At 45.2% G+C, this 20,398-nt stretch overlaps 1 protein-coding gene across 4 annotated transcripts in view; it reads right to left on the reverse strand.

Annotated features, from left to right (window-relative positions):
• The window catches only part of LOC138765592 (uncharacterized), a 70,558-nt gene extending 50,468 nt beyond the window's left edge, over positions 1-20,090 (reverse strand). For 3 of the 4 annotated variants that reach the window (XM_069942595.1, XM_069942594.1, XM_069942593.1), the window contains exons 1-3: positions 19,966-20,090; positions 6,860-7,252; positions 3,746-4,141 (exon numbers count right to left, since the gene is read on the reverse strand). In XM_069942595.1, the coding sequence (XP_069798696.1) occupies positions 3,746-4,141; positions 6,860-7,252; positions 19,966-20,026 (850 nt within the window). In that variant the 5' untranslated portion in view covers positions 20,027-20,090. The remainder of the gene's footprint in view (positions 1-3,745; positions 4,142-6,859; positions 7,253-19,965) is intronic. The other variant, XM_069942596.1, reaches the window with a different exon arrangement.
• Positions 20,091-20,398: the final 308 nt, after the last annotated feature.

Raw genomic sequence — 20,398 nt, forward strand, 5'->3', positions numbered from 1 at the left:
AAAAAAAATATATCCATGTACTTGCCCTTCCCTTCATCTTCCATTTCTCTGTGTTCTTCCTCTTCTTCTTCTGAGTCCACTCCAGGATCTGTGCCCTTTACCTCTGTCTCTTCTGGTTTTCTTGTTGGGTTGTTTGTTTTATTTTGTTGGGTATTTTTGGTCTTCTCATTTTTATTAGAAGTGTCTTGGTGTTGGTCTTCTTCCTCTGGGTTGGGCATCTGTTGTTTCTTTGATTTCCTATTTTTATTCTCTTCCTTCTTGTTCCCGTTATTTTCTATGTTTTCCTGTTGAGAGTCTTGCTGTTGTGTTGTACTTGTCTGATTCAGCTGTGGAGATTTAATCCTCAGCAGGTCCCCCCTCCCGTCGGTTTCGTATTTGTCTTGTGCCTCGCGCATGCGCGGTTGCACACTATTGTTTGGCTCCGTGAGCCATCATTTTAGTCCTGTGTTCGGGGTTTCCACTGACCTCAGGGAGCGGGCTTCTCTCTCAATGGCGGGCCTTCACCTTTCTCTTCCGACATCTTTCCTTCTTCTTTTCTTCCCGTTGTTTTTGGTTTTTGGTTTTTCTTTCTTTCATTTTCTCCACACTTCTATTTTTAATTTGTTCTGGTTTCTGTGTTTGTGGCTTTGCTTTTTCTTTATTTTTTTTAACTTTTCTGGAGAGGGCTGGTATTTTCTTACCAGTCACGACTCCATCTCATGACTTCCTCCGGCCAGTAAATGGATGATGGAGTTTAATGCAGACAAGTGTGAGGTGTTGAATTTTGGAAGAGCAAATCCAGAAAAGACCTTCACTGTAAATGATCAGGCACTGAGCAGTGTGGAGGAGGAAAGGGACCTGGGAATACAGGTACATTGTTCCCTGAAGGGGGTGTCACATGTGGACAGGTTGTAAAGGAAGCTTTTGGCATCTGGCCTTTATAAATCTAAGTATTGAGGATGAGTTGGGATGTTACGTTGAAGTTATTTAAGACATTGGTGAGGCCAAATTTGGAATATTGTGCGCAGTTCTGGTTGGCTAGCAACAGGAAGGCTATCAATAAGATTGAAAGGGCAGAAAAGATTTACTAGGATGTTGCTGAGTCTTCAGGAGTTGAGTTACAGGGAAAGATTAAACAGGTTCGAAATTTATTCCTTGGAATGAAAAAGAATAAGGGGAGATTTAATCGAGGTTTACAAAATTGAAGGGTATATTCCAAGTAAATGGGAGAAGGCTCTTTCCACTTAGATTAGGAATCTGAGGCGCCTGCAAGCTCACACCAAGACACAAGAGAAACTTGTCCGTGAACTACTCTTTGCAGACGATGCCGCTTTAGTTGCCCACTCAGAGCCAGCTCTTCAGCGCTTGACGTCCTGCTTTGCGGAAACTGCCAAAATGTTTGGCCTGGAAGTCAGCCTGAAGAAAACTGAGGTCCTTCATCAGCCAGCTCCCCACCATGACTACCAGCCCCCCCACATCTCCATCAGGCACACAAAACTCAAAACGGTCAACCAGTTTACCTATCTTGGCTGCACCATTTCATCAGATGCAAGGATCGACAATGAGATAGACAACAGACTCGCCAAGGCAAATAGCGCCTTTGGAAGACTACACAAAAGAGTCTGGAAAAACAACCAACTGAAAAACCTCACAAAGACAAGCGTATACAGAGCCGTTGTCATACCCACACTCCTGTTCGGCTCCGAATTATGGGTCCTCTACCGGCACCACCTACGGCTCCTAGAACGCTTCCACCAGCATTGTCTCCGCTCCATCCTCAACATCCATTGGAGCGCTTTCATCCCTAACGTCGAAGTACTCGAGATGGCAGAGGTCGACAGCATCGAGTCCACGCTGCTGAAGATCCAGCTGCGCTGGATGAGTCACGTCTCCAGAATGGAGGACCATCGCCTTCCCAAGATCGTGTTATATGGCGAGCTCTTCACTGGCCACCGTGACAGAGGTGCACCAAAGAAAAGGTACGAGGACTGCCTAAAGAAATCTCTTGGTGCCTGCCACATTGACCACCGCCAGTGGGCTGATAACGCCTCAAACCGTGCATCTTGGCGCCTCACAGTTTGGCGGGCAGCAACCTCCTTTGAAGAAGACCACAGAGCCCACCTCACTGAGAAAAGGCAAAGGAGGAAAAAGCCAACACCCAACCCCAACCAACCAATTTTCCCCTGCAACCGCTGCAACCGTGTCTGCCTGTCCCGCATCGGACTTGTCAGCCACAAACGAGCCTGCAGCTGACGTGGACTTTTTACCCCCTCCATAAATCTTCGTCCGCGAAGCCAAGCCAAAGAGAAGAAAGAGGAGAGAGAAATACGAGAGGACATGGCTTTAGGGTGAAAGAGGAAATGTTTATGGGGAACAGAAGGTGGTGAAGTGAGGAACGATGTGGGCTCAATTTTAACATTTAAGAAGAATTTGGAAAGATACATGGATGGGTTTGGTATGGAGTGATATGGACTGGGAGCAGGTTAGTGAAACCAGAAGGGCTGAAGGGCCTGTTTCTGTGCTGTAGTGTTCTATGCCCTCTGAGGATTCACAAGTGGTGTTGTTTCATTTGGAGTTGGAGAGATGAGCCGAGACCCTACATAGTGTCCTCTTTCCTTCCCTCATCCTGTACAGGACATGTGTGCCCAGTGATTGCTGCCGGTCCCATGGCCCTTGGTGAATAGCCACCGGTCCACACATGTTAGGGAGGCAAGGCTCCGCTAGACCGTGACACCTTCCCATAGTCGGCCTGAGTGAAGGAGGGTCCAAGGTCAAGGGGTGTAAGGAAGCAGACTGCGGGCGCTTGAATCCAGAGCCACAGACAATCCGCTGGAAAACTCAGTGGGTCGAGCAGCATCCGTGGGAGAGAGAGAACAGTCAACATTTTGGGCCAGATCCCTTCATCAGGGCTGAGGGTGTAGGGGAGATGGGCTCAGTGTAAATGACAATGGGCGGTGCTGGCGGAGCTGCTGTTACGGCAGTGCTGCCGCTGGTACAGACCTGGGAGAGCGGGGACACGGGGCTGCTCTGAAGGGCTCCAAATGCCAGCGGCTCTGTACAGGCTTTCAACGGCCCGTTAAAGGAGCCCACGGTGTCTGGAAATCAAATCCTGCATCCACAGAAGACTGCGCCCAAGATGGTGGTGCCGGAGGATTCGAGAGGGAGCTGAGGGCAAGAAGGGCTCCCAAATGGCCTTGGGGACTGAAGGCTTCCTGATAGGATCAGGGTTTTGATCCTATCAGGGTTGTCGATGGATCAAACAGGATTCTGTGTGGCTGCAGAGGCTGCGGGAGGGTTGGAGGCAAATCCACGGACACTCAGTGACTCAGAAGGGACTCTCCTTTGCTTCTTCCCCTCACGTGACACTAATGGCCACATTCTACCTGATGGAAACCGATTTCATGTAATATTACATGTTGTGTAACATTACATGACAAAAAGGGAATCTTAAATAATTAAGTCAGGGTGGGAGGGGTTGGGCAGGAGTCAGAGAGAGATTGATGTATCAGGGAAGGTTCATGGTTGATGGACAGAGGCCGGTGATCGGCAGGTGCCGAACAACAGGTGAGACAAATGGGTGTCAAGGAAGGGAGTTTGCCCAATTCCGGCAGCGACAGATCTGACCTTCAGCTCAAGGTTCTGGACATTGGGCGCAGGTCGCAGCTAAATGCCTGGTGTGTCCAAGCCTGTGACAGACTCTCCACCCCTCCCTCCACCCTGCCCTCCCCCTCACCACACACTGGAGAAAGTGCCAATTGTTTCTTACCGGGAGAGTCCACCAAATGGGCCTCGCACTGGCTCAGATAAATATACGGGGTCTTCACATGATCATAATATTTCCTTGGGTAACGGAAATCAGCTGGTTTCCTGGACTCCACCAGACACAGGTAGCCGTGACTGTCTCGTACACTCAGCTGGTTTATCCGGGTTGAGGCGTTTCCATGTTCAAGGTCCCCAACGAGCTCGTATCGAGTTGCATCACTTTCTGCCACCCACGATCCATCAGATCTGTGCCTGAATGTGACAACGTGCCAATAGGGATCCTTCATCATCCAGGTGACTGTGTGCAGGGTGAGGTCAGACAGAGGCCGTTGGAACACACAGGGTAAGGTGACTGAATCTCCCTCAGTCCCACTCACAACTGAGTCCTTCCCGTCAGGAGCTGAGGGAAAGAGAGACACCAGAATGTATCAGTCGACCCGCCCCCACCTTCACGGTCAATTTCTGCCAAAATTTCCACCTTGTAAAATAATAGTTGTGGGGTTGTAGAGCACAAAACAGGCCCTTTGGCCTGACTCCTTCATACTGACTCAGCTGGCATTCTGGGCCAGACCCATTTGCCTGCATTTATCCCATATCTTTCAAACCTTCTCATCCGTTCACCCCACCAAATGTCTTTGGGATGTTGCAATCGTGCCCATTTCTACAGGATCCTCTGGCAGCTCATTCCAGATGCAAACAACTCTATTTTAAATTTGAGATGTACAGCACAGTTACAGGCCCTTTCAGCCCACAAGCCCGCACTGCGCAATTAACCTACAACCCCCAGTACACATTGAAGGGTGGGAGGAAACCAAAACTCCCGGAGGTAACACACACAGACATGGAGAGAACATGCAATCTCCCTACAGACAAGGTGGGTTTTGAACCCCAGTTCCATTTGCTGATGTTGTAACCACAACCCATTTCTGTGTGAAAAGATGGCCATCAGGTCCCTCTTCTGTCTTTCCCTTCTTACCTCAAACTAAGGCCCTCTGGGTTCGGGATCATCTACCTTGGCAACAATTCTGTGAGCATTCACTTCATCCAGGTCCCTCATCTTCCTCTGCTCCAGGGAATAAAGACCCACCTTATCCAACCTCCCCTTTTACTCAACCCTTCCAATCCTGGCAACATCCTGGTCAATCTTCTCTGCTCCCCTTCCAATTTTATTGAACAACATAAAACACTCCAGCACAGCACAGGCCCTTCAGCCCCCAATGTTGTGCTGACCATATAAACCTACTCAACAGTATAAGCTTTCCCTACCTCACACACACAACCCTCAATTTTTCTTGCATCCCTGAGTCTAAGAGTCTTTTAAATGTCCCTATTATACCAGCCTCCACCACTACCCCTGGCAAGGTGTTCTAGGCACCCACTGTAACATAACTGATTGCACTCAGAGACGAGAGAGGAGCACAGACACACTTTTAATAGCTTACAATCAATGGCCAGTGGATACAATGGTCCTTGGGTGAATCTGAAGTAAGGCAGGAAATCCAGGGTTTATATTGTGGGGGGGGGGTGAGGTGGAGCCAAGGGAGGAGCCAGCCATCTGAACTCCACATAGTCAGTGAATTCCAGTTAACTGCACCCACCAGTCTCTGTCTAAAAACAAACTTACCCCTGATATCTCCCCTAAATGTCCCTCCCTTCACCTTGTACACGTGTCCTCTGGTGTTTGCTAATCCGGCCCTGGGGAACAGGTGCTGTCTGTTCACCCCATCTATGTCTCTCCTAATCTTGTCGACCTCGGTCAAGTCTCCTCTTGTCCTTCTTCGCATCAAATAGAAAAGTCCCAGCTCTGCTAAACTTGCCTCATAAGTCTTGTTTTCCAATCCAGGCAACACCTTGGCCTATCTCCTCTGCACCCTCTCAATAGCTTCCACATCCTTCCTGTAACACGGTTGTGGTCTAACAGGATATTTGTCGAGCTGTGACATTATCTCAGAACTCCTAAACTCAATCCCCAACTAATAAAGGCCAACGTACAACAGGCCTTCTGAAAGACTCCATCACCTGCAGCTGGTCTCTGAAGGACTGGATCCTGTCCAACTGCCGATGAAGCTCCTCACTCAAGTAATGTGCATGAAGGGAACCCTGATGTGACCTGAGATGGAAAATTGATCCTCGTCTCGGGAAAACTCAGCAGATCACTGAGCATCGTCAGGATGGAAAAGGAAGCCAATGTTTCGGGCCTGAGCCCTCTGTTACCACCTGGATAAAATAGTGGGGGGAGGAGGGGCACAGGCCCACAGGCAAAAGGTTATAGGTGGGTGGGTCATCATGGGTTGGCAAAACAGTTACCACAACGCTGTTACAGCGCCAACGATTGGGATCAGGGTTCAAATCCTGCGCTGTCTGTAAGGAGTTTCTACGTTCTCCCCGTATTTTCGTGGGATTTCCCCGGGGGCTTCGGTTTCCTCCCACCGTTCAAAAATGTTCCAGGAGTTTAGGTTAATTGGGTGTAAATTGGACAGCATGGACACGTGGGGCGAAAGAGCCAATTACCATGCTGTACATCTAAATTTAATTAAAAATTAAATTAAGGGAAAAATGCTGAGAAGTGTTGGGGGGGGCCTTTCTGAAAGGAGAGGATAGGGGGAGGTGGGGCACTAAGGAAAGGAGACAGAAGGATGGGCAAAGAGAAAGAGAGACAGGGGCTTGGGGGGTATTAACGGAAGGGGGCCCACATGGGATATGAGGGATTGTTCCTCCAATTTGCGGGTAGCTTTGGTCTGGCAGTGCATGAGGCCAGGGACAGAAACGTTGGTGCAGGAGGGGGGCGAGGAGAATTGAAATGATTGGCCCCTGGGAGCTCCTTGCTCTGGCAGTGAAGGTGCATCCAGCCTCCCCAGTGTAGAAGGGACCACAGCGGGAGCACCAGATGCAGTAGATGACTTATGCAGATTCACAACTGAAGAGTTGCTTTGTTTGGAAGGACTGTTTGGGGCCCCGAATGTAGGGGGTCTCAACTGAACCATGTGCAGACTTGGGTTGTGAATGAGCATAAAGAATTATCCTACTTTATTCCACTTGTAAGTTATGAAAACAATATGATTAGTTGGGGGAGGAGTGAAGACTGTGACCCACTGCAGCAGGTGGGCTCTTTGCTCACCTCTCACTGTCAGGTTCGTTGAAAGTGCAGTTTGAAAGTTACCGATGTTGAGCTCCACGCGGCTCCAATACTGAGCTTCGTCCTCCCGACTCAGACGATCCACCATGACCGAGGCGTCTCTTCGGCACAGGTTCCCCACGAACGTGAAACGATCCCCTCTGACCTCCTGTGTTGCCCGATCACATCGGGAGGATCCAAAGCTGGGACATGTACAGTTAAACACAAGTTGAGTTACTGATTTAACTCTTGATTTAATCTTGTACCACTTGATGGTACCAGTGAGGGTCTTCTCCGTGGGTGGGTGGGTGAAATGAAACGGCAACACGGCAGAGGCCCCTTCCACGGCTGACACCACATCAGCACCAGACATTGTCCAACCTTGGAAGGAATAATCTGCAGGGAGAGAGGGGAGGGGAATCAGTATTGGAAGAACTGGAGAAAACACCGGGAGTTTCAGGATGCGAATCTGTTCATCACACGTCGTCAGATGCTGCTGGGTCTGATTGAGACATAAACACAGTAGAACAGGGGTGTTCGAGGCAGGAGGAGCTCAGGGTGATTATACCTACAACAGAGGAGTAAGAGGCTGGAGGGGCTCAGGGCGGTTATACCTAAAACAGGGGAGATACAGGCTGGAGGGGCTCTGGATGGTTATACCTACAACTGAGGAGATACAGGCTGGAGGGGCTCAGGGCGGTTATACCTAAAACAGGGGAGATACAGGCTGGAGGGGCTCTGGATGCTTATACCTACAACAGAGGAGATACAGGCTGGAGAGGCTCAGGGTGGTTATACCTAAAACAGGCGAGATACAGGCTTGAGGGGCTCATGGTGGTTATACCGACAAAAGGGGAGATACAGGCTGCAGGGGCTGAGGGCGGTTATACAAACAACAGGGGAGTTAGAGGTTGTAGGGGTTCAGGGTGTTATATGTACAACAGGGAAGATACTGACAGGAGAGGCTCAGGGTGGATATACCAACAACAGGGGGGATACAGGCTGGAGGGGATCAGGGTGGTTATACCTGCAACAGGGGACATACAGGTTGGAGGAGCTCAGGGCGGTGATATCTACAAGGAAGCTGCAGGCTGGAGGGTCTCAGAGTGGTTATACCTACAACAAGGGAGATTCAGGCTTGAGGGGCTGAGGGTGGTTATACATACACCAGGGGAGATACAGGCTGGAGGGGCTCAGGGATGTTATACCGAGAACAGGGGACATACAGGTAGGAGGGTCTCAGGGCAGTTATACCTACAACAGGGGAGTTAGAGGCTGGAGGGGTTCAGGGCAGTTATAACAATAACAGGGGAGATACAGGTAGCAGGGTCTCAGGGCGGTTATACCTAAACAGGGGAAATACAGACAGGAGGGGCTCAGGGTGGATATACCTACAACAGGGGAGATACAGGCTTGAGGGGCTCATGGCGGTTATACCGACAAAAGGGGAGATATAGGCTGGAGGGGCTGAGGGCGGTTATACAAACAACAGGGGAGGTAGAGGCTCTTGGGGTTCACGGTGGTTATATGTACAACAGGGAAGATACTGACAGGAGAGGCTCAGGGTGGATATACCAACAACAGGGGAGATACAGGTTGGAAGAGCTCAGGGCAGTGATACCGACAAGGGAGCTGCAGGCTGGAGGGTCTCAGAGTGGTTATACCAACAACAGCGGAAATACAGGCAGAAGGGGCTCAGGGATGTTATACCAACAACAGGGGACATACAGATAGGAGGGGCTCAGGGCGGTTATACCTACAACAGGGGAGTTAGAGGCTGGAGGGGTTCAGGGCAGTTATAACGACAACAGGGGAGATACGGGCAGGAGGTGCTCAGGATGGTTATACCTACAGTAGGGGAAATACAGGCTGGAGGGGCTCAGGGCTGTTATACTGATAACAGGGGAGATTCAGTCAGGAGATGATCTGGGAGGTTATACCTACAACAGGGCAGATGCAGACAGGAGGGTCTCAGGGTAGTTATACCGACAACAGCTGGGATACAGGCAGGAGGGTCTCAGGGTAGTGATACCTACAACAGGGGAGATACAGGCTGAAGTGGCTCAGGGCATTATACCGACAACAGGGGAAATACAGACAGCAGTGTCTGAAGGTGGGTATACCTACAAAGGGGAGATACTGGCTGGAGGTTCACAGGGTGGTTATACCGACAACAGGGGAGATGCAGGCTGGAGGGGCTGAGGGCGGTTATACCTAGACGAGGGAAGATGCAGCCTGTAGGGGCTCAGGGTGGTTTTACCTACAAAAGGAGAGATACAGACAGGAGTGTCTCAGGGTGGTTATACCGAGAACATGGGAAATAGATGTTTGATGGGCTTAGGGCTGTTATAACTACACCAGGGAAGATACAGGCTGGAGGGGCTCAGCGTGGTTATACCAACAACAGGGGAGATACAGGCAGGCGGGGATCAGGGCTGTTATACCGACAACAGGGGAGATACAGACAGGAGGGTCTCAGAGTGGGTATACCTACAACAGGGGAGTTAGAGGCTGGAGGGGTTCAGACTGGTTATACCACCAACAGGGGAGATACAGGCTGCAGCGGCTCAGGGTGGTTATACCTACAACAGAGGAGATACAGACTGAAGGGGCTCAGTGCAGTTATACTGACAAAAGGGGAGATACGGGCAGGAGGGCCTCTGGACGGTTATACCTACATGAGGGGATATATAGAGAGGAGGGGCTCAGGGTAGTTACACCTACAACAGGGAGATACAGGCTGGAGAGCCTCAGGGTAGTTATACCGACAACAGGGGTGATGCAGACAGGAGAGGGTCAGGGTTTTTTTTAAATTTTTTTATTTTTCACACCATAAACCACATTGACCATGATACATACATTTTCCTTTTCAAATATATACAGTGTCATTTTCTCCCCCCCTCCTTCTTCCCATCCCACCCTCCCTACCTCCGCCCCCATTCATTTAAAGTACAGAATCTAAGATACATTAAACCAGTCAAACAATGTTGTCATTCAATAAAAATAAACAAGAAATTCCACTGAGTTAATTCTTTTCATTTCCTTCTCCTTTCGTTAATTTAGGTAGTGAATGTCCCCGGTAGGTTTTCTCTATTGTGTTTCATGTAAGGCTCCCATATTTGTTCAAATATTTCAACATTATTTCTTAAACTACATGTTATTTTTTCTAATGGAATACATTTATTCATTTCTATATACCATTGTTGTATTTTCAAATTATCTTCCAATTTCCAGGTTGACATAATACATTTTTTTGCTACGGCTAGGGCTATCTTAACAAATCTTTTTTGTGCATCCTCCAAATCAATTCCAAATTCTTTGTTTTTTATGTTACTTAGGAGGAAGATCTCTGGGTTTTTTGGTATATTGTTTTCTGTAATTTTATTTAATATCTGATTTAGATCTTCCCAAAATTTTTCTACTTTCTCACATGTCCAGATTGCATGAATTGTTGTTCCCGTTTCCTTTTTACAGCGAAAACATCTGTCAGATACTGTTGGGTCCCATTTATTTAACTTTTGAGGTGTAATGTATAGCCTGTGTATCCAGTTATATTGTATCATACGTAACCTCGTGTTTATTGTATTTCTCATAGTTCCTGAGCATAACTTCTCCCATGTATCCTTCTTTATCTTTATGTTTAAATTTTGTTCCCATTTTTGTTTAGTTTTACCATTTGTTTCCTCATTCTCCTTTTCTTGCAGTTTAATATACATATTTCTTATAAATCTTTTGATTATCATTGTATCTGTAATCACATATTCAAAGTTACTTCCCTCTGGTGACCTCAGACTGCTTCCCAATTTGTCCTTCAAGTAGGATCTCAGTTGGTAATATGCCAGCGCTGTATCTTGAGTTATATTATATTTATCCTTCATTTGTTCAAAGGATAGTAATTTATTACCTGAAAAACAATTTTCTATTCTTTTGATCCCTTTTTTCTCCCATTCTCTAAAGGAAATGTTATCTATTGTAAAAGGGATTAGCTGATTTTGCGTCAGTATTAGTTTTGGTACTTGGTAATTTGTTTTATTCCTTTCTACATGAATCTTCTTCCAAATATTGAGCAGATGATGTAATACTGGAGAACTCCTACGTTGTACCAATTTTTCATCCCATTTATATAATATGTGTTCAGGTATCTTTTCCCCTATTTTATCTAGTTCTAATCTCGTCCAGTCTGGTTTTTCCCTTGTTTGATAAAAATCTGATAGGTATCTTAATTGTGCGGCTCTATAATAATTTTTGAAGTTTGGCAATTGTAAGCCTCCTTGTTTATACCATTCTGTTAATTTATCTAGTGCTATCCTCGGTTTCCCCGCTTTCCAAAAAAAATTCCTTATTATTTTCTTTAACTCCTTGAAGAATTTCTCTGTCAAGTGTATTGGCAATGCCTTAAATAGGTATTGTATCCTTGGGAAAATGTTCATTTTAATACAGTTTATCCTTCCTATTAGTGTTAGTGATAAATCTTTCCAATGCTCTAAATCGCCCTGTAATTTTTTTCATTAGTGGATAATAATTGAGTTTATATAGATGGCTGAGGTTTTTATTTATTTGTATACCTAGGTATCGTATTGCTTGCATTTGCCATCTGAATGGTGATTCCTCCTTAACTTTTGAGAAACCGGCATTATTCATTGGTATTGCTTCACTTTTATTTACGTTAATCTTGTAACCCGACACTTCTCCATATTCCTTCAATTTCTTATGTAATTCTTTTATTGATAATTCTGGTTCTGTTAAGTATACTATAACATCATCTGCAAATAAACTGATTTTATATTCCTTGTCTTTTATTTTTATCCCTTTTATTTTATTTTCTGTTCTTATCAATTCTGCCGGTGGTTCTATAGCTAACGTGAAGAATAAGGGTGATAGTGGGCATCCCTGCCTTGTTGATCTTCTTAAATTAAATTGATTTGATATATATCCATTTACTGTCACTTTCGCCAATGGCCCCTTATATAATGCTTTAATCCAATTAATATACTTCTCTGGTAAACTGAATTTTTGCAATACTTTGAATAAATAATTCCATTCTACTCTGTCAAAGGCCTTCTCTGCGTCTAAAGCGACTGCTACTGTTGGCTCTTTACTCCCTTCTACTGCATGAATTAAGTTAATAAATTTACAAATATTGTCTGTTGTGCGTCTTTTTTTAATAAATCCAGTTTGGTCTAGATTTACCATTTTAGGTACATAATAGTTTAGCTATTATCTTATAATCTGTGTTAAGTAAAGGTATTGGTCTATATGACGCTGGTGTGAGTGGATCTTTCCCTTGCTTTAGTATTACTGTAATTATTGCTGTTTTACATGAATCTGGTAATCTTTGTGTTTTGTCAATCTGGTTGATTACTTCCAGGAGCGGAGGAATTAATAAATCTTTAAATGTTTTGCAGAATTCTATTGGGAATCCATCCTCTCCTGGAGTTTTATTATTTGGTAGTTTTTTTATTATCTCTTGTATTTCTACTATTTCAAATGGTTCTGTTAATTTATTTTGTTCCTCTATTTGTAATTTTGGTAGTTCAATTTTAGTTAAAAATTCATCTATTTTCCCTTCTTTCCCTTCGTTTTCAGTTTGGTATAATTGTTCATAGAATTCTCTAAAGTTTTCATTAATCTCCTTTGGATTACATGTGATTTGTTTGTCTTTTTTCCTTGATGCCAATACCATTTTCTTAGCTTGTTCTGTCTTAAGCTGCCATGCTAGGATTTTGTGCGTTTTTTCACCCAGTTCATAATATTTCTGTTTTGTCTTCATTATATTCTTCTCTACCTTATATGTTTGTAATGTTTCATAATTTATTTTTTTATCCGCCAATTCTCTTCTTTTAGTTGTATCTTCCTTCATTGCTAATTCTTTTTCTATATTTACTATTTCCCTTTCCAACTGCTCTGTTTCCTGATTATAGTCCTTCTTCATCTTGGTTACATAACTTATTATTTGCCCTCTAATGAATGCTTTCATTGCATCCCATAGTATAAACTTATCTTTCACTGATTCCGTATTTATTTCAAAATACATTTTAATTTGTCTTTCAATGAATTCTCTAAAATCCTGCCTTTTAAGTAGCATGGTGTTTAATCTCCATCTATACATTCTTGGAGGGATGTCCTCTTACTCTATAGTCAATATTAAGGGTGAATCGTCCGATAATATTCTAGCTTTATATTCTGTTTTTCTTACTCTATCTTGCATACGAGCTGATAACAAAAATAGGTCTATTCTTGAGTATGTTTTATGTCTACCCGAATAATATGAATATTCCTTTTCCTTTGGGTGTTGTTTCCTCCATATATCCAAAAGTTGCATTTCTTCCATCGATTTAATTATAAATTTGGTTATTTTGTTCTTTCTGTTAATTTTTTTCCCAGCTTTGTCCATATTTGAATCCAAATTCAGGTTGAAATCCCCTCCTATTAATATGTTCCCTTGCGTGTCTGCTATCTTCAAAAAAATATCTCGCATAAACTTTTGATCTTCTTCGTTAGGTGAATATACATTGAGTAGATTCCAAAACTCCGAATATATCTGACATTTTATCATTACATATCTCCCTGCTGGATCTATTATTTCCTCTTCTATTTTAATTGTTACATTTTTACTGATTAAATTAGCTACTCCTCTAGCTTTTGAATTATATGACGCTGCTGTTACATGTCCTACCCAATCTCTCTTTAATTTCTTATGCTCCATTTCAGTTAAATGTGTTTCTTGCACGAATGCTATATCAATTTTTTCTTTTTTCAGTAAATTTAGCAGTTTCTTCCTTTTAATTTGGTTATGTATTCCGTTAATATTTAAAGTCATATAGTTCAACGTAGCCATTTCATACTTTGTTTATCTTCCCTTTCCGTTTCCTAGAGGGTCAGGGTTGATATACCTTCAACAGGGATGATACAGGCTGGAGGGGCTCAGGGTGGTTATACCTACGACAGCGGAGATACAGGCTGGAGATGCTCAGGGTGGTTATACCTACAGTAGGGGAAATACAGGCTGGAGGAGCTCAGGGCTGTTATACTGATAACAGGGGAGATTCAGACAAGTGAGGATCTGGGATGTTATTCCTACAACAGGGCAGATGCAGACTGGAGGGTCTCAGGGTAGTTATACCTACAACAGCCAAGATTCAGGCAGGAGGGGCTCAGGGCTGTTATACCGACAAGAGGGGAGATACAGGTAGGTCAGTCTAAGGGCAGTTATACCTACAACAGGGTAGATATAGACAGAAGGGTCTCAGGGGGGGTATAACTACAACAGGGGAAATACAGACTGGAGGGGTTCAGTGTACTTATACCTACAACAGGGGAGATTCAGACAGGAGAGGGTCAGGGTGGATATACCTACAACAGAGATGATACAGGCTGGAGGGGCTCAGGGTGGTTATACCTACAACAGGGAAGATACTGACAGGAGAGGCTCAGGGTGGATATACCTACAACGGGTGAGATATAGGCTGGAGGGGCTCAGCGTGGTTATACCGACAACAGCGGAGATACAGGCGGGAGGGCCTCAGGGCTGTTATACCTACAACAGGGGAGATACAGACAGGAGGGTCTCATGATGGTTATACAGACATCAGGGGATATACAGGCTTGAGGGGCTTAGGGTGGATCTACCTACTACAGGGAAGTCACAGGCTGGAGGGGCTATATCTAGGCAGGAGGGTCAGGCTGGTTTTACCTAAGACAGGGAAGACACTGACAGGAGAGGCCCAGGGTAGTTATACCGACAACAGGGGAGATACGGGCTGGAGGAACTCTGGGTGGTTATACCTACAACAGGGGAAATACAGACAGCAGGGTCTGAGGGTGGTTATACCTACAACAGGGGAGATACTGGCTGGAGGTTCGCAGGGTGGTTATTCCGACAACAGGGGAGATGCAGGCTGGAGGGGCTCATGGCGATTATACCTACAACAGGTGGAGATAAGGACGGTACGTTCCTTAAGAAACACGGATAACCACTGATGGGAGAGGATTGGAGGGGAATGGGCCTGATGCTGGCATGTGGGACTAAAAGCAGGAAGGCAGGTTGTTCAACATAGACAGGCTGTGTCTGCTGGCCTGGTTCCCTGCTGTCAGACTGTAGGAGTCTCGCATTGAGGGGAGAGGACGGGACAGTGGGGAGAATGCTTGTGACCAGGCAGCGGATAGTCGAGTGTTCAGCTCGGGCTGACTGCCTGGCCCTCTCCTGAGGACATCTGTGTGTCCCTGGAGAAGGAGCACTCAGTGCTCACGGACAGTTTGGAGCGTCTCCAGAAATGGTTGGCTCCCCTAAGGGTTCACCAGATATGAGCCATAATAGACCCATCGGCCCATCGAGTCTATGCCACCATTCTAATCATGAGCTGATCCATCCTTTCATTCACCCCCACTCCCCAGCCTTCTCCCCATAATCCTAGATGCCCTGACTCATCATATCCCAGTTGATCTCTGTTTTAAATACCACCAACGACCTGGCTTCCACATCTGCCTGTGGCAACAAGTTCCATAGACACACAACCCTCTGCCTAACAAAATTTCTCCACATATCAGTTTTCAATGGATACTCTTTTATCCTGAAGTTGTTCCCTCTTGCCCTTGACTCCATGTATTAACAGAGATAATCTTGTTGGAATTTGTATTTTAGGTTGTAAACTTTAAATTTTATTTTATTTTATTTTGATATACAGCGCGATAACAGGCCTTTCAGCCCCACAAGCTCGTGCTGCCCAATTACAACCCTCCCAGCCACATTTGTTTGAATGGTGGGAAGAAATTGGAGCCCCAGGGAAATCTCACACGGACAAGAAGAGAAGGAACAAACTCCTTACAGACAGCGTGGGATAAAATCCCCTGTCCTGATCGCTGGCAGTGGAAAAGCGTTGCACTACCTGCTACGTCAAATGTGCCGTTATGACACCAGAAACCCTGGCAAATTTCTGCAGGTGTCGGGTGGAAAATGTGCTGACCGGCTGTATCATGGTCTGATATGGTGACACCAATACACCTGAGTGTAAAGCTCTCCAAAATGTAGTGGACACAGCCCAGGACGTCACAGGCAAATCCCTCCCCACTATTGAGAACATCTATATAGAACGCAGCCATCGGAGAGCAGCAGGAATCATCAAGGATCCACACCTCCCAGCACACGCTCTGTTCTCGCCGCTGCCATCAGGAGAGAGGTCTCGGTGCCACAGGACTCGTACCCCCAGGTTCAGGAACAGCTGCTCCCCCTCCACCATCAGACTCCTCAACAACAAACTCAGAGACTCACTTAAGAACTCTTTAACATAACATATAACATAACATAACAATTACAGCACGGAAACAGGCCATTAGGCCCTTCTAGTCCACACCGAACCAAGCACTCCTCTCGAGTCCCACCTACCTGCACAATGACCATAACCCTCCACCTTCTTCTCATCCATATACTTGTCCAGCTTTTTCTTAAATAATAAAATTGACTCTGCCACCACTATTTCTCCCGGAAGCTCATTCCACACCGCTACCACTCTCTGAGTCAAGAAGTTCCCCCTCATGTTACCTCTAAACCTCTGCCCCTTAACTCTTAACGCATGTCCTCTTGTTTCAATCTCTCCTACTCTTAATGGAAATAGTCTATCCACATCCACTCTGTCTATCCCTTTCATAATCTTAAATACTTCTATCAAATCCCCTCTCAACCTTCTACGCTCCAAAGAATAAAGACCTAATCTGTCCAATCTCTCCCTATACTCTAGATGCTTAAACCCAGGTAACATTCTGGTAAACCTTCTCTGCACTCTCTCCACTCTGTTTATATCCTTCCTATAATTAGGCGACCAGAACTGCACACAGAACTCCAAATTAGGCCGCACCAACGTCTTATACAATCTCAACATCACCTCCCAACTCCTATATTCCATGCAATGATTGATAAAGGCCAGCATACTAAAAGCCTTCTTCACCACCCTATTCACGTGAGTTTCTACCTTCAGGGAACGATGTACCGTCACTCCTAAATCTTTCTGCTCTTCTGTATTTCTCAATGCTCTCCCATTTACCACGTATGTCCTATTCTGATTCTTCTTACCAAAATGAAGCACCTCACACTTATCAGCATTAAATTCCATCTGCCATTTTTCAGCCCACTTTTCTAAGCAGCCCAAATCCCTCTGCAATCCTTGAAAACCTTCTTCATTATGCACTATTCCACCTATCTTAGTATCATCTGCATATTTACTAATCCAATTCACCACCCCATCATCTAGATCATTAATGTATATAACGAACAACAATGGGCCCAATACAGATCCTTGAGGCACACCACTGGTCACCGGCCTCCAACCTGACAGACAATTATCCACTACCACTCTCTGGCCTCTCCCTTTCAGCCAATGTTCAATCCATTTGACTATCTTAAAATTTATACCTAAAGACTGCACCTTCCTAACTAACCTTCCATGTGGTACCTTATCGAAGGCCTTACTGAAGTCCATATAGACAACATCCACTGTGCTACCCTCATCCACATTCCTAGTCACCTCTTCAAAAAATTCAATCAGATTGGTCAAACATGACCTTCCTCCCACAAATCCATGTTGAGTGCTCCTGATCAGACCCTGTCTATCCAGGTATTTATAAGTACTATCTCTAAGAACTTTCTCCATTAATTTACCTACCACAGACGTCAAACTTACAGGCCGATAATTGCCAGGCTTCCTCATTGAACCCTTTTTAAATAGCGGAACCACATGCGCAATGCGCCAATCCTCCGGCACTATCCCCATATCTAATGACATTTGGAAAATTACCGTCAGACAGTCCAAACCCTCGGCAGCCCAATCTCCAGATGCACATCTCCAACATGGTCAGGAAACCTCCAGCGCCCTCAGCACCCACTCACATCCCAGTTCTGATACCTGGTACCCCTTCTGTCGGTCTCCAGCTGGTCTCCAGAAGTCCACAGCCTGGTGTGAGACCCTCAACCACGGTCACCAGCAGCCACAGCCTCCGTGGACTCCTCTCCTCGGGTCACCATGTATGACTCTGAACATTATTTATTACTGAATATTTATTTCCTGTATCGTACAGTTTGTTTACACGTCCTTCTTGTTTACAGTTCTCCCTTTCTGCATCTTTCCTTGAGTCCAGGTTTTTTCACCACTGATAATAGAAATTCTGCCTGCCTTGCAGGAATAAGAATCTCAGGGTTGTACGTGATGCCACATCTGTTCTCTGACAATACACCTGAACTCAAAGAATATACTCCAGAACAAAATAAACAGGAGCAGGATGCGGCCATTCGGCCTGTTGAGCCTGTTCCGCCGTTCAATGCGATCACGGCTGATCTGGTCATGGACTCAACTCCACTTACCCAGCTGTTCCTCACAAACCTTAACTCCCCGACAGTGTAAAAATCAACCTGTGTCGTAAATAGAGGCCACCTCTAGTGGTTCATTGTCTTGTGATTCACGACTCTCTGGAAAAAGCAGTTCCTCCTCATCTCTGTCTTAAATCTGCACGTTTTAAAGTTGACATACATTTTGTATATCACGCTTTAAAATATTATTTTGTGACAATAAAAGGAACCTTGAAATCTGCAGCCCTATATCGTGAGGTAACGTCCCCTCATTCTCGTCTCATTTCCCATCCTATTCCCTTGCTGACATGTCTGTTCACGGCCTCATGCACGGTCGGACTGAGACCAGCCGCAAATTGGAGATTCACACCTCATCTTCCATCCAGGCACCCTCCAACCCAATGGCACCAACATTGACTTCTCTGGTTTCCATTAAACACACCACCACCTCCATCTTTGTCCCCCTGACTCCTTTTCTCTTTCTCTGTCTCCGTCCCTCTCCCCTTTTCGCCCTGTCACTTTACACAGAACCAACATCAATTCTCACCTGCCCTTTTGTTTTGAAAATTTTATTTATACATCATAATAAATCATACAACCAGAGTACAATCCAAAACATAATTCTTTATCCCATATAAACCCTGGCCTCGACCCTCTCCCACCCACCCTTCCCAACCCCCCTCTAAACTAACTGAAAGGAAGAGGAGATGAAAACATTTTTCCCTTCGATTATTGGCCCTGGATTGGGTCAACACCATCAATGCATTGGAAAGAAAATATTAATAATTAAATCACATCTATTCCATATACAGGCTCCAAGTTTTAACAAAAAGGGAACAATTATTTTGTAAATTGTATGTTATTTTTTGCAATTGGATACAAAACCTCATTTCCAAATGCCATCTTTCAATACTCAAATTAGTTTCATTTTTAAGTAATTGCGAGACATTTTTTAACCACCCTAAAGTCAATCTTAAAAATGCAATTTGAAATTTATCTAATTTTAACTCCAAATTTTTGAATCCCCACCCCCACCACCAACTGCCATGGAATGTCCCAAGTTCTGAACGATAAGGTTAGCAGAGAAGGTGAGAAAGAAAGGAGGCAGGGAGGTCAACAGAAAACACCTACTGTACCCCTGGATGGGAACCGACAGCAAGAGGACTTGAACGACACAGGTACCTACCATGTTGACCCATGTTGAAGTATGTATGACCCACGTAAAGTTCGACCTCCCCCCCACATTTGATCCGAAAATTTGGACCTAAAAAGTGGACTATTACACGAGTATATCCGGTTATTTTATTTTATTTTTTCACTACCTGCTGAACTGTGTCAATGGATAGCACATAAAACAAAGCTTTTCACTGCATCTGGGAACATTGGAAACATTAATTCAATACACTGCAGCCAAAAGCTTTCCCCATAACCAGGGAGGACCAAGGCAGGAAGCCTGAAGATGAACACCCAGTGGTACAGAAACAGCTTCTTCCCCTCCGCCATCAGATTTCTGAACAGACGATGATCCACAGACACAGCCTCACCTTCTCCTCTTGTCCACTAATTTATTTATTGTTTAAATTTCATTTGTAGCAATATGTGCAACTAATGCTGCCCCAATACAACAAATTTCGTAACGTTCATGACATTATAGCACGACCAAAACAGGGCCACCCTCCTCACCCTGGTTTTCCCGTCAAAGCCTTTCCCCCACCATGGAAATTCCAAAGTCCCAACCGCAACGTTAACAGAGACGATACAGAAAAAGACCTACTGAAACCCTGGACGGAGATCGACAGCAGGACCCCACAGAGACAGACCCACTGAAAGCTCATCACCAACGTTTCAGTGTCGACTTCTCTCAGCAAAATAATTCTTATTTTCCCACATTCAAAAATAGATGTGGTTGCAAATGTTTCTTCACTTCCTACCGTGGACACACATCATCTACTCATGTGTTCAGGAAGGTACAACAGTGACTGCGCTTCCTGAGAAGACTGAAGTGGGCAAGGCTACCAGCCACCATTATGTCATCCTTCTACAGGAGCTCTATCGAGGGTGTCCTGTTGGCTGGATCACGATGGGGTACAGTTGCTGATGAGAAATGGAACGGAGGTCAATCCACGTGATCATAATTGTGGCAGAGAGGATCAGTGGAGTTTCCTTCCCCACCCCACATTGACGAGATCTACTGGGATTGTTGTTTG

Source organism: Narcine bancroftii, chromosome 1 (genome assembly GCF_036971445.1).
Source record: "Narcine bancroftii isolate sNarBan1 chromosome 1, sNarBan1.hap1, whole genome shotgun sequence".
Lineage (NCBI taxonomy): Eukaryota > Metazoa > Chordata > Chondrichthyes > Torpediniformes > Narcinidae > Narcine > Narcine bancroftii.